General features: G+C 39.3%; 3 protein-coding genes across 3 annotated transcripts in view; 2 read left to right on the plus strand and 1 right to left on the minus strand.

Annotated features, from left to right (window-relative positions):
- MED12L (mediator complex subunit 12L) overlaps window positions 1-27,949 on the minus strand; it is a 200,078-nt gene that overhangs the window by 113,695 nt on the left and 58,434 nt on the right. The window lies entirely within an intron of this gene.
- P2RY14 (purinergic receptor P2Y14) lies at window positions 900-14,536 on the plus strand. The gene is made up of 2 exons (XM_063306564.1): window positions 900-1,081; window positions 13,400-14,536. Exons 1-2 carry the CDS (start codon window positions 919-921, stop codon window positions 14,428-14,430), a joined length of 1,194 nt encoding a protein of 397 aa, XP_063162634.1. The 5' UTR covers window positions 900-918; the 3' UTR covers window positions 14,431-14,536.
- On the plus strand, window positions 22,011-27,367 carry GPR171 (G protein-coupled receptor 171). The gene is made up of 3 exons (XM_063306566.1): window positions 22,011-22,041; window positions 24,928-25,030; window positions 26,273-27,367. Exon 3 carries the CDS (start codon window positions 26,319-26,321, stop codon window positions 27,327-27,329), a length of 1,011 nt encoding a protein of 336 aa, XP_063162636.1. The 5' UTR covers window positions 22,011-22,041; window positions 24,928-25,030; window positions 26,273-26,318; the 3' UTR covers window positions 27,330-27,367.

The following is a 27,949-nucleotide window of genomic DNA, read 5'->3' on the forward strand; positions in this document are numbered from 1 at the left end:
TCTCACTTGCACACAGACATTTCTATTTCCAATAGAAATGTGTCTACAAAGAATGAATAAGTGCTGTCTACTATGAATCTACTTGTATCCAGATCTACTAAATAAATGTAAGCTACTTTTTTTTCTCTCTCTCTTCATCTAACTACTGTGTGAAGACTGAATTCTTTTCTGAATGTAATTAAGCTTAATGTGCAAGTTTCTTTTTGGTTCATGCTTCTACTCTGCAAGATTGTTGTTAGCTGCTTGGAGTTCTTTTATTAACCTTTAAAAACTCCATCAAAAAGGTCCATACTACGTTCATCTCTGCAATAGCAGCATAACACCAGCACTGCTTCCACAAAAGAAATGCAATCCTAGAAAATATTTTCATGGCTTCCATACAAGGCACATATCACTGTGGAAGATTCCATGAAATCTCCACACTTTAAAAAAACAAAAACAAAACACAACTGAAAGTACGGTAAAACATTCTGTCAAGAGTATCCTTCTGCTTAATGTGGGAATAGAACATTATACCACCAAAGACAGGAACTTCAGTAATGTTGTAATATTTTTAAAGTATTACAAAATTACTGAAGTTCATATCTTTTGTAGTATATTAATAATATCCATTTTGACAACAGTTAAAACCAAACTGGGCAATTTCAAATGTGTGGAGCAGAAGCATTCACATCTGTCTACCCAGAAGATCGAGAGAGACAATAAATAAATGCGTAAGATGTCCTATACAGCTTGCTGAAGCTAAATTCTTAGGAACTGTTGTTCGGTTTCTAAGAACTGGGCATGGAAGAAGAGGCAAATTAGGAAAAATTCTGAAAAAGCTGCTACAGCCTTTTACGGTTTCAGCTTCATATATTTCCTCTTCTTCTTTTTTTGCAAGGTTTTTAGCTTTGTCCCTCACAATTTAATCAGCCCCTCATGGCCAGCTGCAGTATTTCACAGCTGATAGCAGCAAACTCTACAACTCTGGGATTTTTAAACCAGTCAGTGTGGGAATTGCTGGGAGCTTTATTTTGGCATGGATCTGAAAGCATATCATCACTTCTGAAGCATCTGAAAAATGACCAAACTCTGTGTACTGGTAAGAAGTTACATTTATTTGTTTGAGGTTTTTTAAACATCTAATCCCAAATCTTGCCACCATATGTTGACTAGAAAAAGACACTTGAAACTGCTGACTAAAAAAAGATACTCAAAACACGACAAATGTGTAGATGTATGTTGATTATTTCATTATATTACTGGTACTGTATATTTTATTTTAACAAACAGTATTTTGACTATATTTAGGTCCAAGACTATAATAAAGGGTGTTATTGTTTAATCACAATGAAATTTAAAAGTAGCAATGAAAATCAAAGACACATGTACGTTACAGATAAATTAGGAAAATATTTGGCTGTTCATTATTAGCTAAACATTGCATTAAATGCAGCTTCCCCTGAACTCATTACTCAAGTAGTTATCAAACCAATTAATTTATATCCCATCTTTAAGTATCCCTAATGCTTAAAAAACTTTAAAAAGTTAAATCTGATTGCATTTGTATTAAAGATTGCACCAACTCAAATATATTCAGCATAATTAAGTACCTACTTATAGTTATTGAGATGGGATGAGCATTTAAGTTTAAAAAAAAAAGGTTTTGGCAAAAGATAAAACAAGGAGTTGTATATACATCTGTGGAAAGCCAGGAAGGTAAAAAGCAGCACAATTAGAAGGAGAAGCCAAGCTTTGAAAACACAAATATATGTCATTGGACTTGGGGATAAGGGTTCTGTACACTTACAACTGTCTACTAAGCAAGTTCAGCTTGTAAGTCAGTGCTACTGAACAACTGACTTACCTCTTAGTATTTAGTATTTATCTACCATATATATTATAATAATATACCATATATATTTACTTAGTACACTAACTATAGCAACTTACATATATATATACTATATACACTATAATTACTTAGTATTACCTCAGTAATAATGTAGTATTATTGAGCAAAGAATATAGCTTGTGCTGGTTTTGTACAAAAATATTACCAATATACAAGTAACAATTTTTAACCCATACTTACTGCTCCTATGTTATTTTTATTATTTAAACTAAGTGTTTAAATAAACAATTCATTGTTAGATCCCCTTCTCTTTGCAGAGTAATGTTGGCTTTCTGACATCAGAGCAGTCCAGTGATTCCAAAGCTCTGCAGGAGAGAAATGAGGAAGGAGAGGCTTTTGTTTTACAATGAACTGGATGCACCGTAGAATATTTTAGGGGTATGTTTGAAGTGGAGACCAGGACACATTACATTGGCTTACTGACAGCACTGGAGGCAAAGGCAGGCCTAAAGAGGGAGGGGGTTACAGACCCTCTTTATAGACTTATGCAACTCAAAATATACACATGATGGGATATGGCAGCCAGGTACTTCATTGTATATTATGCATATTGTGCCTAGTGAGGTCAGTGAAGTCATTAGGATATAACTGAAGTAATAGGGCAGGACTACAAAGACAATGCACTTTTGGAAACAGAAAGAAAAAAAAGAGGCAGTATTTCATGAACATAGTTCATCACTATTCATTGTCAGTCATGCCCTCGTGACCTCCCATTTGGACTGTTGCAATGCGCTTTACATGGGGCTGCCCTTGAAGAGCATTTGGAAGCTTCAGCTGGTGCAGAATGCAGCTGCCCGGGTTGTATATAGTGTTAGCTACTCGGCACACGTAACACCTCTGCTTGGGGAGCTGCATTGGTTGCTGGTACGTTTCCAGGTGCAATGCAAGCTGCTTGTGGTTAGCTTTAAAGCCCTTCATGGCTTGGGACCGGGTTACCTGAGGGACTGTCTTTTCCCAGTTGTTTTTACCCATTCAATCTGGTCCAGCAGAATGGGCATGCTCCGGGTCCCATCAGCTAAGGAATGTCATAGGAGATGTGCCTTTTCTGCTGTGGCACCTGCCCTCTGGAATATCCTCCCTCCTGAGATTAGGATGGTCCCAACCCTTTTGGCTTTTTGGAAGGCCTTGAAGACCTGGCTTTGTGTCTGTGCCCCCGATTGCGCAAAGGGTCCCGTTTCATGGTTGTGCTGACACTGATGGTTTTTAAGATCTCTCAGCTATATTTAAATTTAAATATTTGTATTGTTTTTATTGTCTAATTGTTTTTATTATTGTTAGAGTCACTGGTCTGAGATGGGGAGCTATATAAATTAATTAAATGAGTGAACAAACAAACAAACAAATAAATAAGTTTCTTTCAAGGAAGTAACTCTCTTTTGCCTTCCCTGCTCAATTTGCAGTATCTTTTCCCAGCTTATGAGCTGTCATGTTCACTGTTTCAATGTATATTATACATCGTAATGTTTCACGTGCCATGGCGCTGATGCGTGTTTCTGTTTGGGAGGGAGCTGCTGTGAAACCTTGTACCAAGCTCTGTATCTGTGTTCATTACAATGGAATGTGTTTGGGTTATGTTCTCTGTTCAAGGACTTTTCCCGCAGACCATCAGAAACCATTAGGAGCACCTGGGATTGTGAACTTGGGAAGATTCTACAGGGGAGGGATTTCATTTACACTGAGGGTTTTTAGTTTGCATTTGGTGCGCTTTTATCATTCTCAGCTTTCTCTGTGATCCTGCATACTATTCTTTAATAAATCAGATATCTTTGAATTCCTGCTCATGAGTCTGATAGTGTTTTAGAATAGGCAACCATTACATAAAACTGAGAATCACCAAACTTGTACCGTTAGCTCCTACCAAGATTAGTTTCTTGTGAGGGAAAATAGTTTACGATGGCCGAGTCCAAGCTCACGACCAGGGGACTTGAGGAGATGGCTAGTTTGATGCCTGAGTCAACGGTCAAGAGCGGAGGACTGAGCCTCACCCCAGAACCTTCAGATATCCGGGAGGAATCGAGTTCCAGTCCTGAGGTAGAGGAATCTGACGATGGGGGAGAACCAGAGCAACCAGCACCCAGTGCATCGCCTGCAGAGTTGATCATCTGGGATGAAGTGGGAGAACCCCAGCCAGGGATGTCCCAGGCATCCTGGAAGTATCAGTTCCTGCTGACCCCAGACATAGAATCTACCATGGTATCAACAGAGAGACAGCCTAACATGCGAGGGAGGGAGGAATCTCAAACCCCTGAAAGGCTAAGAGTGATGGAGGCCAAAATAGAATTGATGGGCTATATGCTAAGAAACCTGTCTCTGTCATTGGGGGGGTAGGGGGGGCGCAGAGGACATCGCAACTTCACGCAACCATCCCCCATCCTCCCAGCCAGACCGCCGGTGGAGCGGGGCCGGAGACGGCTCCGGGATGAATATCCACCCGGCAGGGCTCAACCAGCAGTGTCCCCACCCTGAAGAGGGAGAGCTACTGTAACCTGGGGCCCAAGCACTCAAGCAGCCGCCGATTCCGCTCCAACAGGAGTGGGGGTGAGACACTTTTCTGTCAAGTTTGATGGGGATCCAACCAAGTTAGCTTTCTTTCTAACTAATGCTAAAAGTTACATGAGGTAGTTTGGAGCATACTTCCCTTCCGAAGAGGCTAAGATAACTGCCATTGCTACCAGGTTGAAGGGTCAAGCGGCTGACTGGTATGTTCAATTAAGTGAGGCTGACTCCCCTGCACTTGATTATTTCGAGGACTTCATGTGGGTGTTAAAGCTACATTTTGAGGATCCTCTGGCCAAGGCAAGAGCTAAGAAGGCGCTGAAGGATCTTACCCAGGGCCAACTGTCTGTAGCTGATTATGCCCTGGAGTTTAAGGCTCTAGCTGGGAAAATCCCCAACTTGTCTCAGTCAACCTTAATAGAACGGTTTAAAGAGGGACTCAAGCGGTACGTCCTATGGTGGGCGTTGTGTAGGGATGACCCAGAGTCATTGTATGAATGGATCTGTCTGGCAGGCAAGGCTGAGCATGCTCAGCATACCTTCGGGCAAACCAGAAGACCTGAAAAACCACCAGCCACCATGAGGGGACCCCAAAGTGCTGCGACTGCTGCCTGGCCAGGCTATAGAGCCTGGGATGAGGAGAGAGATCAGCACTACGCGAGGTGTCAGTGTCTCCAATGCAGAAAGGAAGGGCATTGAGCAGCTGATTGCCCAAAAGCCAAGGCTGGAGATCGAGCAGGCAAGCCACCAGCTAAATCGCCCCCCCCCCCCCGCAGCGGATGACGGCAGCCAAGGGTGCAGCCAACACTGAGGAAGTATTCTACTTCCCGGGAGAGGCTGAAGACAACTCTAAGGAGCCTGCGGGAAATGCCAGCCACCTGCCATGAAGAGCGCTTGCAGGCAGGTGGAGGAGGATGGGCGCGAGAGTACTATGGTGAGTGCTGACTGTCCCACTTTAGCAGTAAAAGTGAAATTGGGCTCCTGCACAGAAACTACAGAGGTCTGGGCTTTGGTTGACTCTGGGTGTTCCAGGTGTTTAATTCACCCTGATCTGGTTGCTGCTTTGGACCTGCCTAGCTTCCCCCTCCAGCAGCCTTTGATCTTCACACAGTTGGATGATTCAACAGCAGGGGGGGGGGGCGGCAACCCATTTCAATGGAACTGTCGCAATGCAAATGAGCAGCCGTGAGACTTTAAAATTCGTAGTAGCACCTGTTGGCAATCCCTTGGTAATTCTGGGGATCCCCTGGTTGACCTATTGAAGCCCATATATAAACTGGGAACACAGAACTGTGACTTTTAAAGATGGGTTTTACCAAGCTCCTACAGCGGAGAGAGCTGCACGTGCGGGGGTTGGAAGGGCTGCGGCCGCCACGCCGCACCCTAACTTGGCATATTTAGAAGGCTTGCCCAATCGATACCAAGACTTTGCAGACGTTTTTGGGGAAATGGAAGCAGATCAGCTACTCCTCCCCCCCATTGGAAAATTGACTGTGCAATAGAGTTGGTTCCCAATGCTCAAGTGCCCAAGCCAAAAATTTATCCAATGACTCAGAAGGAGCTTGAGGCATTTCGGGACTTTATTGACAAAAATCTATCAAGGGGGTTTATTGAACCTGCAAATTCCCCAGTTGGGGACCCTGTGCTATTCCAGGAAAAGAAGATGGCACGCTTCGACTCTGTACAGACTATCGAGGGTTACATTCCATCACAATTTTCAACAAGTACCCTCTTCCACTCATGAAGGACATGTTAGCTCATTTGTCTAACGGCAAGGTTTTCTCCAAGCTCGATCTTCGTGAAGCCTATTTCCGCATCCGCATACGAGCTGGAGATGAGTGGAAAACTGCTTTTAATTGCCCATTGGGTTCATTTCAGTACAAAGTCCTCCCTTTTGGGTTGGCAGGGGTGCCCGGAGTCTTCATGCAATTGATTAATGAAGTATTACATGATCATTTGTTTAAAGGGGTCCTGGTTTATTTAGATGATGTTCTCATTTACACTGAAACCGAGGAGGAACACGAACGCCTCCTCAAACAGGTGTTACGCAAGCTTAGAAATGCCAAACTCTATGCCAAACTTTCCAAATGTGAATTCCACAAGACCCAACTTGACTATCTGGGCTATAGGGTGTCTGACAAGGGCATTGAAGTGGACCCTGCAAAAATCCAGGTGATTTTAAGTTGGGAACGTCCCTGCACCCGGAGGCAATTGCAAAGTTTCCTCAGGTTCAGTAATTACTATCGCCAATTTATCCAGGGGTTCGCTGAGATTGCTTTGCCCTTCACTGATTTACTCCGTACATCAGTGTACGGCTTGGGGGAGACACACAAAGTAAAAAACCCTGGGGCAGTGTTGGATGCCTGAATGCCAGGCAGCATTTGAGAAATTAAAAACCCTTTTCACTGCTGAGCCTATTCTACAGCACCCCGATCCTGAACGCCCCTTTGTGGTCCAAGTTGATGCTTCTGACTCCTCAGGTGGGGCTATATTGTTAGAGAGATTCTGAAAATCACTTAAAACCATGCGCTTATCTGTCCAGAAAATTTTCTGAAACCGAACACCGGTGGCATGTTTGGGAAAAGGAGGTGTTTGCTGTAAAAGCTGCTTTGGAAGCCTGGTGTCACCTCCTTGAAGATGCTAAATGCCCTTTCGAGGTTTGGACCAATCACAGGAATTTGGAAGCCCTCTGCACCCCCCGGCGTCTCAGTCCTAAACAAATTCGCTGGGCTCAGTTTTTCAGTCATTTCAACTTCCAGTTAAAATTTATCCCAGGAAAGAAAAACTTTCTGGCCGATGCTTTGTCGCGTTTACCTCAGGATTTTGACCAGGGGGCAGATGTGGTTGGGACTGTTCTCACTGAACCACAACTGAGTTTGGTTGCTGTCACTTGGAGCCAGACCCGTGCGCAAGCAACCCCGCCCCCAGCCCAGTCTGGGAAGCGGAAGGTGCAAGTTCCTTGTCAGTTACAGAAAGACTTTCTCCAGGCACTGAAATCTGACACTTGGTTGCTAGCTAATAAAGACACTGTTTCCTTTGAAAACGGTCTGGCGTGGGTGGAACACCGCCTTTATGTACCCGAAACTTTAAAAGCTGAGATTCTACAGTGCTCCCATGATGATAAACTTGCTGGGCACTTTGGTTTTGTCAAAACATTACATTTGGTTCATCAATTCTGGTGGCCTACCTTGAGACGCAATGTAAAAGACTATGTGGCTTCCTGTCCTGTTTGTGCAATGTCAAATCGTAAGGGGGGGGGGGACCACAGGGGCTTCTACAGCCCGTGGCCAGCCCATCCCGTCCCTGGGATGAGATTTCTATGGATTTTATTGTGGATCTTCCAGTCAGAAGAAAACTGTCATTTGGGTGGTAAAAGATTTTTTTTCCAAACAAGCACATTTCATTCCATGTGCATCCATCCTGTCAGCCCCGCAATTGGCATGCCTATTTCTCATCCACATCTACCGCCTCCACAGTAGCCCCTCCCATTTGATCAGTGACTGCGGGACACAGTTTACTTCCCAGTTTTGGAAATCATTTTTAAAATTGATTGGCACCAAACAAGCGCTATCCACGTCTTCCCATCCTGAGACTGACGGTTCTACTGAGATTTTGAACTCCGCTCTTGAACAATTTCTTAGAGCATACATTAACTACCATCAGGATGATTGGGTGGAGTTACACCTTTTGCTGAAGTGGCTTACAACAATGCTGTCCATCGAAGTACCGGGCAAACCCCTTTCCATGTGGTTTCTGGTCATGACTTTGTTCCCATCCCTGAACTGCCACAACCCCCTTCCCAAACATGTTCTGCCTCTGACTGGGCTATTAAGCTGGCTGATTCCTGGCCGGTGATTCAACAAGCTTTGTCTGATGCCCAAGCTGCTTACAAGTTTCAAGCCGATAAGCATCGTTCCTTGCAACACGACTTCAAGATTGGGGATCAGGTGTATCTATCTACCAAATTTATCAAGTCACCACAACCCTCTAAAAAACTTGCTCCCAAGTTCATTGGTCCTTTCCCTATTGTTGGTCTTATCAATCCAGCTGCTGTTAAATTGGACCTGCCTCACAATTTGAAACGCTTGCACCCTGTTTTCCATTGCAGCCTGCTCAAGCCTGTCCACCACTCCTCCCGCTGGCATCCCCAACCTCCTCCTCCTGCTCTGATCATGATTGATGGCCAACAGCACTTTGAGGTCAAGGAGGTCGTTGATTCTCGCAAGCTTCAAGGCACCCTCCAGTATCTGGTCCGATGGAAACATTTTCCTCATCCTGAATGGGTGTCTGCTCGCCATGTTAATGCTCCTGATTTAGTTCGTTAGGAGCACCTGGGATTGTGAACTTGGGAAGATTCTACGGGGGAGGGGTTTCATTTACACTGAGGGTTTTTAGTTTGCATTTGGCACGCTTTTATCATTCTCAGCTTTCTCTGTGATCCTGCATACTATTCTTTAATAAATCAGATATCTTTGAATTCCTGCTCATGAGTCTGATAGTGTTTTAGAATAGGCAACCATTACATGAGCATTCCTTGGCCTTCAGTGTTTGATGGCTGAGCTAACAAGTTTAGTTTTCCTGGAAATATGCTTTTGTAATGGGGGTTGTGCCCCAATGTAACACCATATTCCAAGCCAGTGCTTTGTTTTTCCTGGGAAGATGTATTTGGGTTAGGGGCTTTTAACTGGGTCCCTAATTCTGCTTTGGATGCTAACAGTTGGTCTAAATGCTACTCTAGCTTGCAGGAACAGAAATGGAATGGGTCTAAATTTCTTCCCTAAGCTCCCACCAAAATTATTATTGGTATTGAGTTCCTAACGTTGAAATCATCCAGTCTTGAACAACCACAAGAAGTTCTGTGGCATTAGTGTCTCCCACCTGAAGATCAAGACCTTTTCTCTGACCTTAATTTGATTGAAGGAAATGGATCTATGTATAGAGTTGCTGTTCTAGAGGCCATGCAGTTGCAGCCTAAAATATTGGAGTTGTTTCAAAGAAGACAAAACAGATGATGCATTTTTCACTGGTTCCCATAATCACAATATATATGTAATCACATGCAGTGTTTATTTCTGAAATCTCTTTAGCCTTCTGATCTCCAAAGCCAAGTTCCATTGTAGAAATATCACATCTTTCTTCTGTTTCTTCATTTTTATTCCACCTCATTAAATTTCCAGCTGAAAATGACAATCACAGAAACTTCCCACATATGCAGGAATATTCTTTATGAAGCCATTTATGGATTCGGAAGAGAACAGATCAGTGTTTTTGGTGGTCTTGTTTAATAGTTACAATCATTGTCAATTAATGTGATTTAGCTAAAGAAAGATTTTTTTACAAAATGAAACCCAGCAAAGCTAAATCACACCAACACTGTTCACTGTATTTCTTGATACCTTTCTATTCTTGCATATCATCTTTGCTTCTACAACTTTCATACATTGCCTTTTGTTCTTTAAACTTACCACCTTTTTTTTCCCTGAAAAACATATCAACTCCACCCAACTACAGCTTTCTTGTTCTTGTTCTTCATCTCAGTCCATTTTATATAGTGACTTTGCAGTTCAGTCCTCATTCATCCACTGGATACTTCTTGGCATGTTCTTCAAAACAGCCATTTTCACTTATTTCAAGAAACATTCATCCCTCACAAGAGATTGTATATTACTCACTGCCTTTCCATCAGCATTTCCACATCTTAAAATTTCCCCATCCATCTTCCAGTTTTTAGTAAACATTTTACCAAGGTACACAAATTCATCTACTCTAATTTTTCAGCATTTATATATAACTTGGATTCAATCACTACATTTCCACATCAAGCACAACTACCTTGTTCTGATGCATTCATTTTCAGATCCATATTCCTCATTACATCATATAATCTATTCAACATTTTCTGCCATTCTTGCCTTGTTCTTCCAGGATACTGAACTCAGAATACTGAAATCAGCTGCCCTAGCAGATCCTTTAAGGGGAAAGCTAATTCTGCAGATCCCTACCCCACCCCCAGTAACTGATACAAAGTACGCAGTCTGTCAGTTTTCCCCTTCACTTTGGCAGGTCACAAGTTTTGTTTAAAGCAATTAGCTTTAAACAAATTAAAGCTTGGGGTTTAAATTTATTTTTGTGAACGATGAGGTGATGGGGTTGTTTCCCTGCAAGACCTTCAAAAGCGCAGGGTAGTGATTTTCGCTCTTTGTTCTCAGCCTTTCTAAGTCAGTAGAAGGGACTGTTGCTAAGATAGATAGACAGACAGACAGACAGACAGAAATTCCCTTCTCACCCCTATGGGTGGGACGTTACTTCCTCAATCTTGGGTCCTCTACCAGAGGCCTGGGAGTTTGAGGCTTCTGCTCAGTATCTTAGCTTTATATTAGAAACTTCATCATCTTAATAGGGCTTTGCTTTGGATGGGATTCCAGGATTTTAAGGGGAAGGATTCCTTAAACATCTGCAAAACTTGAGGCACTCTTTTTTTTTCCTTAGCCACCCAAACCCTAAGACAGACAGATTTTACTGGCAATCATCACAATGTTAAATGGGTATGAAATGCTGACATGAACTGCTTCTTTTCCAGATTTCTCTAAAACCACATTTCCAGCATCCCTCAGTCTTTGTCCTGCTTGTTTTTGCAAAACAAACCCCAGTGTATCTTCATCAATAACACTTTTATATTACGAAAGTTTGCCTATGGTTTTTTTTATGCTCAATTTGTTAAAAGAAGGAGAAATGTTAAAATGACAAAAACTGACTTCATAGACTTATAGCTTTAAAAGGAGACAGGAAGGAAAAGCTGCATTTATGGGACTGGAAACTAGAATTGGAACATTTATCATGATAATAACTCCAGTAGTTTCTGAACTGTGGTGTTCTGAACAAAAATTGTAACCCAATTATGCTTCCTCCAACTAACCCAGTGTCACAATGCTGATCAGATTGAAGATCAAAGATCAGAACATGCTGATGGATGTGATAGATTTTATTCTCTATGTGTCTGGCAAGGGGTGATATACATATCTACACAAACCATTTTCTTTATTTTTAAATATATTACATATTATCATCTTATATTCTAAAAATTAGTTCCTAATGAAAAAGCTTCTGTATGTGCAGAAATGAATGTCCATAATCATGAAAACTTTGGCTGCTTCAGAAAAAATAGTAAACATTAATATCTATTTGCAAAAATCATATGTAGGTCCACTTTATCAGAAGCATAAAGTCTTTGATGAGTTATTCTAGTTAACAGATTGTGTGTATTTATGTCTGTATCTGTAATGTTCTGTGGAAATGACCTTGGGAGACAGGAGGAAGAGCTGCAGCCTAGACAACCATAATGCAGAAGGTATCCCAGCCCACAGAAGGAAAAGGGGCATGGGAAGTGTCTCAGAAGGGACCCTCCCTAGTTCTCTAGAAAGTAAAGGCAGGGGGCGAGAATACTTTCAGGCTTGCAACATTCTGTTACTGTAACCTTACAATAAGGGTAGTGTTAGGACTTAAGGTTTGTGCTTCTTTTCTGGATTACCTCAAATAGCTGACATTGATCTTGCAAGTCTGAAAACACTTATCCTTTACTTTTACTTTCCTGAACCCTAGGGAAGGTCCATTCTGTGGGCTTTTCCTTCTGTGGGCTGAGATACCTTTTGCATGACAGTTGTCTGGTCTGCAGCTTTTCCTCCTCTCTCCCAAGGTCATTCCCACAGACCATTACAGTATCTACACATGCACCCATATACAAAGAAAGAAAAAGAAAACCAAAAACGTAGTAAACACACATGTGACAATCAAATATAAAATTATGGCAAGCAAAGTGACAGCACATAGCACTGCTTTTTATTCATGGATCTGTTCCTCCTTCTCAAACTCTCCAGCAAATATGATATGACAATGCCTAAACAAGATGATAAATACATAATAGAGTATCTCTAGTTTCTCAGCATTTCCAAATCATCTGGGATCATCAATATTCAAATATTAATAATTTCACATATGTAAGATCTCAGACATTTACTGAAATGTTCTTTTACAAATAGGTGAAGTTGAAAAATGATTTAAAAAATGAGAGCACTCCTTCTAAAGCTGCCTTATAAGAGGTAAGTTTCTGAACAATGGAGGAACCAGAAATGAGTATGTCCTATTATTTGTGTATTTGTTAAAATATTTATATGTCACTGAGCCTATGTAAGAATAGACAACCTTGGCAGAACTTGAAAAAGCCAAGCAGAGTTACTGCTAGTTAATACTGAACTGGGAAACCATCAGGAAATAAGAGAGTTTTAGACTAGATTGTAAAGTTGAAAAAAAAATCCCTAAGAAAACAACGGCAAATGACTTCCTTATTTTCATTAAGAAAACTACAAGGACATGTCGTGAGGAGATGGCTTCAACTCATGGGAGTCCTCATCTTTTATCTGTGAGCTAGAGAGTTATCTTGTATGGCTTCTGTTCTGGGAAACCTACTCTGGATCCTACAGTTGTGCTATCAACTATTAGATAAATGGTGAACAACTTCTTCTGGATCAAAAGCTATACTTGGACTTTCAGCAGCATGCCAAGGCTCACAACTTAAAAAGGAGGCGGAGCCAGGGCAATGTAGAGGATATGACCAAAACAAAGATTACAGTATATTTGTATCTAGTGAAATATAATTAACATGATTGCTTTCAGTGGAAGCAATTAATTATTTTCTTCTATCACATTCAAAATTACAGATCTCTGATAGTATCCAGGACTTCAAGGAGCTGCTTAGGTAGCATGTATCAGCATTAGATGAAGCTATCATTACATTAAGGAACAGAAAAGCATTAAAAGTCACATAAGTTGCTTTTGTGATAACTATTTGCTACAAATGTCTTTGATTCTGCTCTAAATTATATTTCAAAATAGTAGTACTTTATCCCAGAATGTCACCTTTTTACTTGCACTTGCATACAACATTCTGATATCTTAGAAGAGAGAACAATACATTGGAATTGTTTGCCTAAACTTTACCTTTTTTATTTACAGGGACTGAAAATGAACTAAACATGCTCAATTCAAGCAACACTTCAGAAAATAACTGTGTTTACAATAAAATCATTACACAACAAGTTCTTCCACTGACCTATGGTTTCATCTTTATAGGAGGAATACTGTTAAATGGAGTGGCAGCTTGGGTCTTTCTTCACATTCCCAGCAAGACAAGCTTTATTGTTTATCTCAAGAACATTGTCATAGCTGACCTTATTATGAGCTTAACCTACCCTTTCAAAATTTTTTCTGACTCCAAAATTGGACCTTGGCAGCTCAATGTTGTTGTCTGCCGTTTTTCTGCTGTTATTTTTTATCTGAATATGTATATTAGCATAGCATTATTTGGACTCATAGGCTTTGACAGATGCATCAAAGTAGTGAAGCCCCAATCAATCTATTCAGCTTACAATGTCCAGCGTAGCAAAATCATCTGTGGTGTCACATGGGGGCTACAACTTCTTATATCTTTTCCCAATGTTATTTTAACAAACCAAACTCCTACAGAAGACAATTCAAATAACTGTATGAACCTCAAAAGCTCTCTTGGAGCCTTGTGGCACAAAGCTTCAAACTACACATGCCTAGGAATTTTCTGGATCGTGTTTTTTCTCTTAATAGTCTTCTATAGTTCCATTGCAAAGAAAATATATATTTCACACCAAAAATTTAAGAAAAACTCCACATTGGCAAAGAAAAAGGCCAATCGAAACATTTTCACCATCATGCTTGTATTTATCATTTGTTTTGTTCCATACCACATTGTCAGATTCCCATATACATTAAGTCAAACTACATCAGATTACAACTGTGAGTTAAAAAGAGTACTGTTTTACATAAAAGAACTTGCTTTGCTACTGTCTGCTGCAAATGTTTGCTTTGATCCTATTATTTATGTACTCCTTTGTCAACCATTTAAGGAAAAATTGTACCAAAAATTGCATCTGAAAGTTAAAACATCTGAAGAGTTTGAAAATTCTAGATCAAGAAAATCAAATGCTATTTGTGAAACAGTTATTATTTTATAGATTCTAATAGTAAGCTTTTTCAATATTATGGAGACGTGGGCATGTGTTTAAATTAAAGAAACAATTTAAGACAGCTGAAATAAAGAATATTTGCACATTGGAGAAACTTTGCAAATTACTTACTGAGGGATAGGACCGCATGTTGGGCCATACTCAATGACTGCTATAATACCTATCCAGCAATCCCCCTCCTTACACTATGAACTGATTATTTTGTTTCATTTCTGTTTTTCCTTAAGATATTTGTATATTAAGATTATATCAAAACTACATAGTTGTGGATAATATATGATTGAAAGTGTAGCAAAATAGACAAGCATTCCACCAAATACCATTTAAGAAGCCCAACAACTTGGTTTTAGAAATAATACTAATACTAAAGAAATTAGCTGTGTTTTTCTGACTTTTATCTAGGGATTTCCAGCCTGTTTCATCATCTTTTCTTCTGTAAAAAAATCTTCTTCCATATTAGCACTCTCAACAATTCAACTCCACCATCAGACATCCTACTAGGCAGCCACACAAAGGTACATGGGGGGTGGGGGGGACAACTGATTTCATATGTGCAATAAGGACAGAGTCCTAGAGATTTTCTTCCTTTTACAGATACAGCTTGATACTGGTATTTATTTCAGTGTCATTTGAAGCAGAGAGCTGTATGGAATGGGGCCAGTTGGATGTGAAATGATTGTTACTTTTCTGGGGATATGATTCTTCCTTAGAAAGTCAGGGTGTAGTTCAATTCTGACTCAACACAGCAAAAGTGTGTTAACTCTCCTGCCAATTCACCAGATTGAAAACTTTAGTAACGACCAGCACACTGGCCATTTTGGACAGCAGATAGAACATTCAACATAAAGCTGAACTACCAAATAAAAGAAAGGCATTCTGTTGAGCAGAATGCCAGAGGGTGAAAAAAGGACAGGACTTTTACACAAACGCACACACGCACACACACACACACAGATATTTTCTAAATTACAGTGTTGTTATTGTTACCATGCTTTTCAGGTTAAAAAATTGTGCTGGCCTTAGCTTAGCAAAGTGTGTGTTTATATACATGCATACATTTCTATACAGAACTTTTTACAATTTCTTAACTGTTTCTCTTTCTCCCTCCTTCTTCACACAGGTATTTGTATCTGTGCTCTGATATGTTCACTCTGTTAGACAGCTACCTCAGTACTTTCCAAACTTGCTTTTAACCTAAAGAGGAGGAGAGAAAGGGGAAAATAACTTTTTTTGAGCCTTTTGGAATTCTAGCACCTTAGTCAAACTTCCTTCACTGATTCCTGGTCTGTCCTTTCCAAATACTCTAAGTCTCAGTTCTTTTTCACCAGCCAGTTGCCTCTGCTGATCTCACTTTCAAATCATGTTTGCTCCTGTTAGGATCCTAGTTACAGATTCCTCCTTCCTCCAAAAATCCTCTCTCCAACTTTTTTTTTTTTATTCACACGGCCCCTCCAGACCACGCAGCACCCACACAGCACTGACAACCTTGTCTACAACCCATTTTTGGAGGTAGTTTCTCCAAAAGGCAGACATCCCTGCTCACAAGAATTAGGCAAGAAGCTTCTCAGTGTCTATGTCACTCTTTGCATGGGGCTGGCCAATAGACAAAATCCCTAACTTTGAGACCACTTAATGTTCATTACAGCAACTTACCAAGTCATAGCATAAGAAGGTGCTGTTTCTGATTTTCAACAATATGGTCCTGGAAACTATTTCTTCGTGTTCATTTGGAATTGTTGCAGGGGTGTCTGCTGGGTGGGGGTCAAAAAAGTCAAGAAGGTGAGTGCAACCTCATGATCAAAGCCCTGCCTCTCTGTATATGTGTCAACATCGCATGTATGTACAAAGGAGCCAGGCTTCAATCACATGGTTTGCAAATGCCATTTTGACTTGTATGACCCATTCACCCCACTGGTAGATACCCCTGAATTGTAGCTCAGGAGCTGAATCTGATGGACAGTAGATTAAGATCAGGCAACTTGAGGTTCAGCACTATCTGACAGTTTATTAGAGATCTGTGATCATCAAGCATGTTTTCCTTCTGTTGCATTTTTGTCAGTTGCAACTGATATCTCTAATCAGGTAGACACCAACTTAGGATTTTTTCCCTTAGCTCCTCAGTGCCCAAAGGCCAGCAGTATTTATGACAATACTGTGAGAAACATTAACTAATGAGTAAAAATAATCAGAGAGCACTGAATCTGTTGCCACTGTGCTTTGATTCATTGTAATGTCTTTACATACTATGTTTTGAATTGTTCCTCTTTTGTCCTGCTCTTCTCTCCTGCATTAGGCCAACTTTCTCTGATGTCATGCACAGTGTTATAAAGCAATGCTTTACTTATTCACAGTTTGCACAATGCCTAAATTAGGTTACAACACTCATCAAAAGGAACTTGGGATGTTGAGTCTGCAGAAAAGAATACTGAGGAAAGACATGGAACTAACAGTGTTTACACACGTACAAGGCTACCATAGGGAAGATAGTCAGGAACTATTTTTCTATTGTCACAGAAACTAGAATGATAAATAACAGTATCAACTGCAGCAATAAAAATCTTGCAGAGGTTGCCAGAGACATTTCCTCAATAGCCTGTAAATCCGTTTAAAATAATGTGATGGAATAACCTAGGGAGATTTCACAAAACGTTTTCAGCTGGTCCAGAATGCAATAGCCCACAGCTTCCGGTGGGAATGGCGGACTGAATGGCTGCTCCCGCTGGTTCAGCAGGCAGAGCTGACAATGCGGTAACTTTTTGGGGGCTCAGGGTGGTTTTCCTGAAGCCCAGAAATGTTCTCCGGATAAAGGAGAATACCTGAAATCATCCCATCTGTCCTCCGGATGGCTACTTGCAGCCAGAAGATTGCAAACAGCATTTCACGCTCAACTGGTAAGAGCAGACAGGAGGCAGGGACCTCACTGTTTCCAAGCCGTGCTGTAGCTTTAAAGAGACACTAAGATGGGCTGCCCCATTTCTAAATCACCAATTTGTATTTTTTTTTAAGTATACGTACCCCAAGAGAGGCTTTCTACAGCAAGGAGAAGCTGGTTGTCTTGATGTTTAGCATTATTTTGGGGATTACTTTTTAAAAAATTCTTTTAAGTTTTGGATTTCATTTTCCTTCCAAAGGAGATTCCAAAGATTGAGAGTAAACAATTGTCTTCCTATTACTATTTTTGCATTAAATCTGAAGATATTAGCATTTTCCTACACATTGAATTGGCTGATCTGAACCTTCAGCTTTCTGTTTTCACTTTCCCTTGAGAACTCTCTACTATCTCAATTTCACTTCATGAAAACACACTCTGGAACTCTTCCATATCTTCGACTTTTGCTGGTTAAGCTCCTAGGGGGCGCCATAATCTACTGCGTGAGACATGGAGGATTTCAAACAGATTTTTTCTGACTTCCACTAAGATTTTAAACAGATCTCTTCTGACTTCTACCAAGTTTTTATGCAAGACAACCAGGTTATTATGGAAAATATGAGATCTAAAATGTGCCATCAGGTTGGGGATGTGGTGGATGAAACTGAGGAATTTAAGAGCAATAGAAGGGTTTTTCTTAAGACTGAGATTGGGATTTTTATTGAGATGCTGGATGAAGATTGGATAGTGGAGTTGGAGAAATCTAAGGGAGAGAGTGATCTGCAAGCCATAAGTAAAATCGATCTCCTGGTGGAATGCCATGAAAAGAACCTGGAATCTTTGAGGGGGGTAGTTGGACTGTTTGATTCTTTTAAGAGGAAAGCTCTGTGCACGCCGTGGAGATATGTAACTGCCCTGGTTTATTTTGAAGTGGGATAAGGGTCGAAGAATGTTAATCTGGTTTGCTTTAAGGATTTGATTGATGCAATTTGCCTTTAAAGGTTTGAATTTACTCTTTTGAATTGGCTTTGTTTTTAGGGTTTATTAAGATTAAAATTATTAAAACTGTTGTACTATGGTTAAAGAATGTTTATTTGGTTTGCTTTAAGGATCTGATTGATGTTATTCATTTTTAAAGATACACAATTACTGTTTTGAACTGTCTTTGTTTTTTGGGTTTATTAAGATTGAGTGTCATGAGTAAGGATGGTGAGCAGGGGGCTCCCATCCAGACTGTTAAGCGCATGCGTAGCACTGAGGAATTGGGCAGCCATTCAAAGAGACACAGATCGGGACCGCCTTAACCTTTGGGGTTTATATGTCTGGGTTTTTCCCACGCTTCTTCAGTTTGTTAGGATTCCTGTTATGTACAAGCAATAAAACATTAGAGACCAGTTCCTTGTCTCAGCGTGTTTCCTGGCAGTTAGGACATCAAGATTATTAAAACTGTTGTATTATTAAGTATAATAGCAGACAATATACGTGTTTTTTAACTTGATTCTTATTATAGAAGACAGAATAGTGGTAGGAAGAGAATAATTAAATATGTTTTCTCTTTTGGAGGGGAGAAATATGTTTAGGAGGTTTATATGAATTTTTTTCTTTATTTTAATATAAGGGGGAGGAGTAACTGTACTTAGTGATTTTTATTATGTGATAAAGTGGAATGACTTACGGAAATAATGTGGTGTTTCTGGTTTAATATAGAGTAAGAGCTTGATTATGGAAATTTTGTATATCCTTGCTGTTAAAAGTCAGAAGCCACATCTTTTGTAAATTGAAAAAAAAATTATCTTGTGTTTCTGCACTTTTTTAGTTTTGTTCTTACTTTGTAGTTTTTTGTAGGGGTTTTTTTTGGTAGCTTTTATTCTTTTCTTGAAACCTAATAAAATTTACTATAGAATGCAATAGCCCACATGCTCACTGGGCAGCCATTTTATTGCCACATTGTACCACTGCAGTAGGAACAATACTGGTTACAATATGTTGCAGAATACAATTCAAGGCACTAGTTTACCTTTAAAGCCCTATATGGCTTGGAAAGGGTATATAAAAAACTGTATTTCCCAAGTTTATGCTTAACTAATCCAGACAGTCAGAAAGGGTCTGCTGAAGATTGGCATCTACCAGGAGGGAGCCCAGCAGCAGGCATATTCTGTGGGCATTCCTCTCTGATGGAACAGCCTCCCCCTTGAGAAAAGATGGCTCCCACTCTTACAGCCTTCTGGAAGCTGGTGAAGATATGGGTCTCCCAGAGGGCCATCAAAGATTAGTTGTAGAGCCAATGTATATAAATTAGTCAATATATGAATGTATTATTGAAATTTGTGATCAATTACTGTTATTATTGTACACTATTATTATTTATTATTGTTGGGTTTAGTATGTTTTTTAGTAAAACATCTAGAGCCCTTCCAGATTAACTGCATAGGGAAATAAATGCTCTATTGTTTTCAGGTTCTTTATGATTGGTTGATTATGTACCATTCAGTCATTGTTGACTCCTAGTGACCACATAGACAGATTTTGCACATCACCCAGAGTCGCTTTGTGTGAGATGGGTGACCATATAAATGTGAGCAATAAATAAATAAATAAATTTTCTCTAAGATGACCTATCCCTAACCTATTTCATGTCTCCCAATGGTGCACTCATCATCTCTGTAACTGAGTCCCTCCACCTTGCTGCTGGTCATCCTCTTCTTCTCTTTTCTCTTTATATTTTCTATCCATGTTGTTTTCTTGGTAAAAATACAAGAGTAGTTTACCACTGGCTTCTCCCATGCAATATGAATTTGATATACCCCCATGCAGTATGCCTTTGCCATTGTCACTATCATGATCATCTGCCTTCCTATATCACTGCTGCCCAATGTAGGTACCTGCTTGCTTTAGCTGGGTAGCTGGGATGACCTTCGTGCCTTGGTTGATCCTGCTGGCCTATTCTTGGCATACACTCCTGATGTTCTTCGCTCATCCTTCCCAGAAACACCCCACCACCACAATGAGGCAGCACAGCAGAACTTCCGGCCGGGGGGCGGGGTTGCCTTTGAGTCAGGGCTCACTCAAGGTGATTGCCTGGACAAGTCCCTGCAGTTTTCTTGGCAAGATTTCAGAAGTGGTTTGCCCTTGCCTCCTTCCTAGAGCTGAGAGTGACTGGCCCAACATCACTCAACTGGCTTTATATCTCAGGCAGGACTAGGACTCACTGTTTCCCAGTTTCTAGCCTGGTGCCTTAACCAAACTTGCTCTCTTCTTTACAACAGATCTATTTAATATCTGCTCTAGATTTCAATGGGATCAAAGTTCCTCAGATCTTGTCCTAACAGCCAGGAACCACGCTGAGACAAGGAATAGGTCTCTAGTGTTTTATTACTGCTACATAACAGAAAATCTTAACAAACTGAAGAAGCGTGGGAAAAACCCAGACATATAAACCCCAAAGGCTAAGGCGGGCCCGATCTGTCTCTTTGAATGGATACCTAATTCCTCAGTGCTACGCATGCGCTTTACAGCCTGGATGGAAGCCCCCTGCTCGCCATCCTTACTCATGACAGATCTTCCCTTTTCCCTTTTTTTGAAGATTGGGACAACATGTGATCTTCTTTAGTCATCTGGCACTTCAATTGAGTTCATTTGAGTCATCTGGCACTTCCCTTTTGACTAAGCCATGATGATTAGCCCTGCCTCTTTTCTCTTACCTGTTCTCTGCAATAAAATGTTAGGGCAAAGAAGAGCACCAATACATTTTAGCATTTTCATGGAGAACTGTTTTCTCTCTCTCTCTCTCTCTCTCTTTTGTACATATCTGAAGAATGGGTTCTTAGTGGCTTTCATCAGCCTCACTTCTTTCTGATCTTTAGCATTCTTGATGCCATCTCTATATTCTGGGCTCTATTTTCCCTTGTGATTTGTAACTCCTTCATCTCCTACATGCACCTTTTATGTTTTCAGTTTTTTAGTAAGCTTTTTTATGCAGCCACATGGACCCATTCCACGGTCCTCCTCCATCCACCCCAGTTGGGACTATTTACAATTCAGTTTCTACTATCTCCTTTTTTAAAACCTCCACCCACTTTTCACTTCATCTTTCCCCATAACCTGCTCCCACCATGAAATACTTGCTCTGAGTTCATTAAAACCTTTCTTAAAAGTCCAAAATAAGTGTTTGACTATATTCAGCATTAGTTCCTCTTAAAAACAAGAAGTCCAGCATTGAATAGTACTTTCCATTCAATGTTCCTACTTCCATTTCTTCAGCAAACTCTTCCCTTTGAGTTAAAATCAAAGGAAAGATAGGTGACTCTCTACCCAATAGATATACAACAATAGCAATTCTACAACAAAAAAAGGCATCTTTCCTAGCTTCCTCTCCTCACAAAAAATCATTATTGCATATTCCTAACTGTACTCTCACTTTCTCTATCTCACACACCACAACCCTTCCTTGTTACAGAAACAGAGTAGACCTTCTGTTGCTCCAGCAACTTTATTTTGCTATCTAGCCATAAGGTATTGTTCCATATCTTTCTTTAAGCAGCTTTTGACTAAGTATCTTGCATACCTAAAGACTTTCAACTAAGTTCTGATTTCACATGCATCAAGTGGAACATTTGAAAGCCACAGGAAATTCTATTTTACTAGCTACAGACCAAATAAACACCGCATTGGGCAACATTAAACAGAAACTACTTAAACAGTTTCTGAGACTACATCAGCTAAGACACCAGGTATGTACCTTTTAAAATATATCTCATTATCATATTCTAAGTTTAATTTCATACGTAGTTCCCTATTTCTCTCTGAATCCCAAGGGTAATATGGGACTTCATCAGTTACTGAGGGGTTTATCCTGAGATAATTTAAACATGTGAGAAATTAAAAGGCAAGACAATCTAACTACTTTAGTGCTCTTATTATATTCCTGCCTTATTCACAACTGTTACAGAGATTTCAAACATCTTCCAAGTCTAACCTGCTTCCTATTGCTTTTTTATTATTATTTTACTCTCTTTACCACACTTGCACAATGGAGAATGCCCTATTTGGTGGCACATGGAGCCACTTACATGGGAGTGTCTAAGATTGGGAGGAGGCTGGGAAAGGAATGGAAGAGATGAAGGCAGGGCAGGCAGTTGGCACCTTATCTTCTCAAGGGCAACTCAGCCCAGCTGCTCAGCCTTAATTAAATTTCTATAACTGAGACTGGGAAATTCCTATTAGTTTCCTAGATTCTGTATTTGTCCAGGCTAGCATTAAAGATACTTTATTAAAACCTCCGTAGTTCTGTTTCCTTGGTCTTGTGCTGCGCTGGGATTTCACAGGACAGGAAGCAACAAAAAAGTAACTGAGATGGATAAATGTAATACCAGAACATTTTTTTTCCAATGGAGAACCATTCTAGTATGTTTAGAATCACAGAATGTAGGGGATAAAAGAGACCTTGGAGATCATCTAGTCCAATCCTCTGACCAGTGTAGAAATCCATTACAATCCATTACTGCCCCAATGAATTGTTAGTTACATTATTTAGACCTTTAGATTTATCAGAAGGAGCTACCTTTTTAAGCCACAAATAAAGATGAAAGTAAAATATGCCAAGTATAGAAAACAGCACTTTTCTACATGGTATGGATTTAATTCAAATGCCACTATATCTATAGTTGGATATAATATAGATCTATAAATCTATAACTATATGCACTAATAATAAATGAATAACAACAGCTGTGCTGGCTCCATTGCCACCACCATGCAATGAGCTACCAGAAACAACTGTTTGTGGCAGCTCAGCTCTGCTCTCAACCAGCCCTCAAAATACCTGAAAATTCAACAATAGGCTCTCACGAGCAGGTATAAGCTGGCTCCACCTCTCTCTCAGTATATACGTGTGTATGTGTATGTATATCCTCTTGAGTGTTATATCTTTTCCCCAGCACGACTCCCTTGGATCCAATGGGGTTGGCTTGTAATTTAGCAAATTACTAGCCAGATTCATATGTTAATTTTAGTCGAAGAGTCTAATGCTAAACTTGGCAACATCCATCTGTGACACCTAACTGGATGGAAACCTGACATATACCTGTTTTTTGTACACCTCTCTTTGCAAGGAGATCAACTGGATTCCAACATTTCATTTTGTGTGTGTGTGTGAGCAAATATTCCAAAAAACCCTGAGTTATGAATTGATCTTGCTGATAATAGTTTTTTTAAAGTAATTACAATACTTGTTTATTTTAATGTTTTTATAGCTTACCCAGATTTTTAGGCAGTTTATGCTAATTTACCATTATACAAAACACAAAAAATATAAATCACAGACTAGAAACAAGAAAAAAGCCTAGTAGCAAACATATTTAAAATATTAAAAATAATTCATAAATGATTATGAAAAAGAGAAAATTGGATTAATAACAAAGGAAGGTCCCAACCTGCTGTAAATTCTGTAACTGAACATCCTAACTGTGACTAAGTAAAATATGCAGTTCTTTAGGGACTACCTGCAAGCATCTTAAATCATACTGGCAGTACTGGCTGCAAGTATCTTATAACATGCCAGATTTATAATGGTCCTGACCCAAAAAAGTCAGTGGACAGTTTTATTTTCAGTTTAATGGAAATAAGACATAGCCTGTATAGTGAAAATACGGATTTGGCCTATTACTCCGGAATGGTACACTATAAAAAGAGTGGAGCTCACTACAAAGGCATTCCAAAGTCAGAAAGTCAAATGATACTTGCAGTGAAAAATCCATTCAAACAATCCATGAGAACATTGCCTAAACTGCAGCCTGTGTTTTCACCTCATAAACAAATGGAGAGAGAGAAAATGTACAGAACATCACCTGTGGGAGAATAAATTTAACATAGCTGTTGTGGTATGATGGCAACTTATATCATATACAAAATAGAGGTTGCTCTTAATTCTGGAGAGGAGAAAGGTAAAGGGACAGCATTTAGGCTTTAACTTTTTTCCTCAAAGCCAATACAAATTTTGGATCAGGGAGTCATCTTAAATCAAATTTGGAACTTTTCCACATCTGATACTTTTCTAAAGAGCATCAAACTGCCAGAAATTCCCATGTCTTATATGGCTTAGTTCTGGAATTCCCATCCATTAAGAATGAAAACATATGTTCCATTTGAGTAATCTAGAAATCATTAATTGCAATACCCTTGTAATTACTCACCAGTTAAAATAAATTAACTCACCAAAAGAGCTGCATTTACAGTAGTTGGAGGAACAAGCTGACACTAAAATATGGGTCTGATTGTAAGGCTACTGACTACAAAAGGAATGTAATAAATTCATGACAAGGTTTATACCAATAGAGCCTCTTCAAACCATTGAAATGCCTACCCAGATTGGGTATCATGTCTTATTATTGTTACAAGTTAATCCCACTTTTAAATAAACAGGCATAGAACAGGAAACACAAAACAACCTATGAAGCAAAAGAGAACACTGAGGCAGGTCTTAACCTCTTCCATAGTCCTCTCTGTCCTAGATGAAGTCTAGGTTGATCAGGTGGGCTCAAAAAGTTTTTTTTTTTTTTTTGTCTTTGCTTTGGTTGCTTTTTTGTTACTATTTCTCTTTTCTGGCACAACATTGGTAGAACAACCAGCAAAGTAAAACAAAGTGGAAAGAAGGTGGAAAGAACAAATAGCCAAGCAGCTGAAGAAACTGAAAAAGAAGGTCCTCTCATTCTGATTGTGAAGGTACCAGACAATCATAATGTGTTGGAGATTATGGTCATACGGTCTCTTTAGCTAGATCCAGCAACTAGTTTCCTTTCTTAGAGTTACAGCCTGTTCAACCTAGTGCCAGACAGAGAAATTCACCGACACTAACATCCCATTTCATTTAATTTGATCACAGAGATCTTTTCAAAGAACAAGAGAATTTCAGAGATATTCTCATGGGCAAGATGAGATGTTTTTGCATTCATGTGGCTACTGAGGGTGAAGGGGCCTGTTTGCATATCCTGTCATTTATTTTATTTTCATCTGTCCAGTGTTCTCCAGCCTCCATTGTTTCCAATGCATTAAAAATTGATGGGAAGATATCAGGAAGGAATACTTCTCATTGAGTTTTTTTTAATAATGAGGTTTCCGTCACCCCTGAAAAGAATTCTTTTCAATTTGGCAATTTATAAGTCTTCTGAAGAAATTCAGAAAAAATGTTCACTCAATTTCTCTTTCCACAAACTAATTGAATCTAGTTGTAGATTTTAAGGGTGTCCTTTTGACTTTATTTTTTACCAGTTATGGTGGCATACTTGCAGAGAAATGTTTCTGCATTTTAGAAGATTATTTTAAATGCAAAGGATTTTAAGTATAAACTATAAAATTAAATGCATCAACTTTGAGTAAATTGAAATGTAAATTGCAAACAGAATATCTTATGGAGATTTCCCTTTGCCTATTGATGACACTACATCTTTTAAGAATGAGAAGGCAAATTGTAATATTTCATATAGTGTATTTATTGGAAACTCAGTGCTCATTGTTTTTCATATGGGGGCAATTACTTTACTTCTGTTTCCCAGTAGCAGCAACTGTTAGCACATGCACGCTGAAGAGGAAATGGTTACTTTTACCATTTCCTATTCAGCATGTCTGTTTTAACAATTGTTACTACTTATATCGGTACAGATATACTAGTTTTGCTGCAGAGTAAAACCCTGAACATTATACAAACATTCTATACAAAAGCATTATTTACATCTTAATTAAGCTATTTCTAAGATTATAGGCAAGAAAGAGAGCCTTCTCTGTCATAATGCCTGCCCTTCTTCTATCCTGTGTTTGCTCACAAGGTCTTTAAAAAATGGGTTTTCTCCTATGCCTTGGGCTAATGGGGGGTAGTGGGACACTTATGCAAATATGTATGTTTGGTGGTATGTTTTGTGGCTCTGTCCAAACATAATTATTTTTCTTTTCTCTTTCTTTCATTTACAGATTCAAGGCAACTCCTACATTTTGCCTCTACTATTACATATTTCAGATGGCTTTAACCAATTCTTCAGAATGCAATATTTATTCTCAAATGCAGCCATTTACTTATATTTATTATTTGATCTTTCTTATTGGGTTCATTGGAAGCTGCTTTGCCCTCTGGACTTTCCAGCAGACAGAGCAGCATCGCAAATGCATGAATGTCTACTTAATTAATCTTCTGACAGCAGATTTTTTGCTGACCCTTGCCTTGCCAGTGAAAATAATAGTAGATTTAGGAGTTGCCCCATGGAAACTAAAAATATTCCACTGTCAAGTCACAGCTTGCCTGATCTATATTAATATGTACTTATCAATCATATTCTTGGGATTTGTAAGCATGGACAGGTGCCTTCAGTTAACACAGAGATACAAGATCTATAGGATTCAGGAACCTAGTTTTGCCAAGATGATATCAGCAGTTGTATGGATAATGGTTCTCTTCATCATGGTACCAAATATGATGATTCCAATCAAAGAGATCAAAGAATCGTCAAATGTAGGATGCATTGATTTCAAAACAAAAGTGGGGAGAGACTGGCATGTGTTCACCAATTTCATATGTACTGCAATATTTTTGTATTTTTCAGCTATGGTGCTTATCTCTAATTTTCTTGTGATCAGATTACTGTATCAGAACAAATATACAGAAAGCTATCCCAGTGTAAAAAAAGCTCTGGTAAACATACTTTTAGTCACTGCAAGCTACATCATATGCTTTGTTCCTTATCATATTGTTCGGATCCCGTATACTCTGAGCCAAAGTAAAACTATAATTACAGACTGTTTTATCAGAGAATCTCTCTACAAAGCAAAAGAATCTACCTTGCTATTTGGTGTATCAAATCTATGCTTTGATCCCATTTTGTATTTTTATCTTTCAAAGACATTTAGATTAAGAGTGACTAAAACTTTTGTATCATTTAAAGATAGACATATTCCTGTAGGTGATAAAGAAATGCATGGAGAAAAAATATCACAGTTTAATGTTTCAGTTGAGACTGCAGTCCTTTCCACATGAACAGTTCATTGGACATTAAAAATGCATTTGTCTTCCCACTTGTTTGGCATAGTTTGCATTCCTATGGTTTGAATGAGGATGGGGATTGTTGGGGGTGAGGGGCAGCAGATAAGACTCAGCAGAAGGGGAACGCGGAACATGGACAATGCAGGCGGCATACCAAAGAGTAGTTTATACTTTATCCTCTGGTTTGCAGTGAACCTCCCAGAGCAGCTCATAATTAAATAGTAAAAATAAAGTATCAGTATTATCATACAAACCATCAGAAAACAGCTCAAAGACATGAAACATGAACAATAGCTAAAAAGCTTATTAAATGGCCTGTGTAAGCTTTAAGTCTTCGCTTGTTATTGAAAAATGTCTCCAAAATTAGTGCAGAAGTTGTTTCTCCAGTGAATAATTGTTAGATGTTGCCAGAGTTCAGATTAAGAACTTTTGGATGTGGTGAGCCATACATAATCAAGGCCTTTAAAAGAGACCCATGTTTTCATGTTCTGTTTAATTAGTGAGTTATTTTTTGAAATTCTTAGTTTGCTGTTTTTAACACATAGGTAAACTATATACTGTTGGAAACAAAGTTCTAATCAAATAGATCACAGAAAGAAGAAAAAGTACACAAA

This window comes from Candoia aspera, chromosome 6 (genome assembly GCF_035149785.1).
Source record: "Candoia aspera isolate rCanAsp1 chromosome 6, rCanAsp1.hap2, whole genome shotgun sequence".
Taxonomy (NCBI): Eukaryota; Metazoa; Chordata; class Lepidosauria; order Squamata; family Boidae; genus Candoia; species Candoia aspera.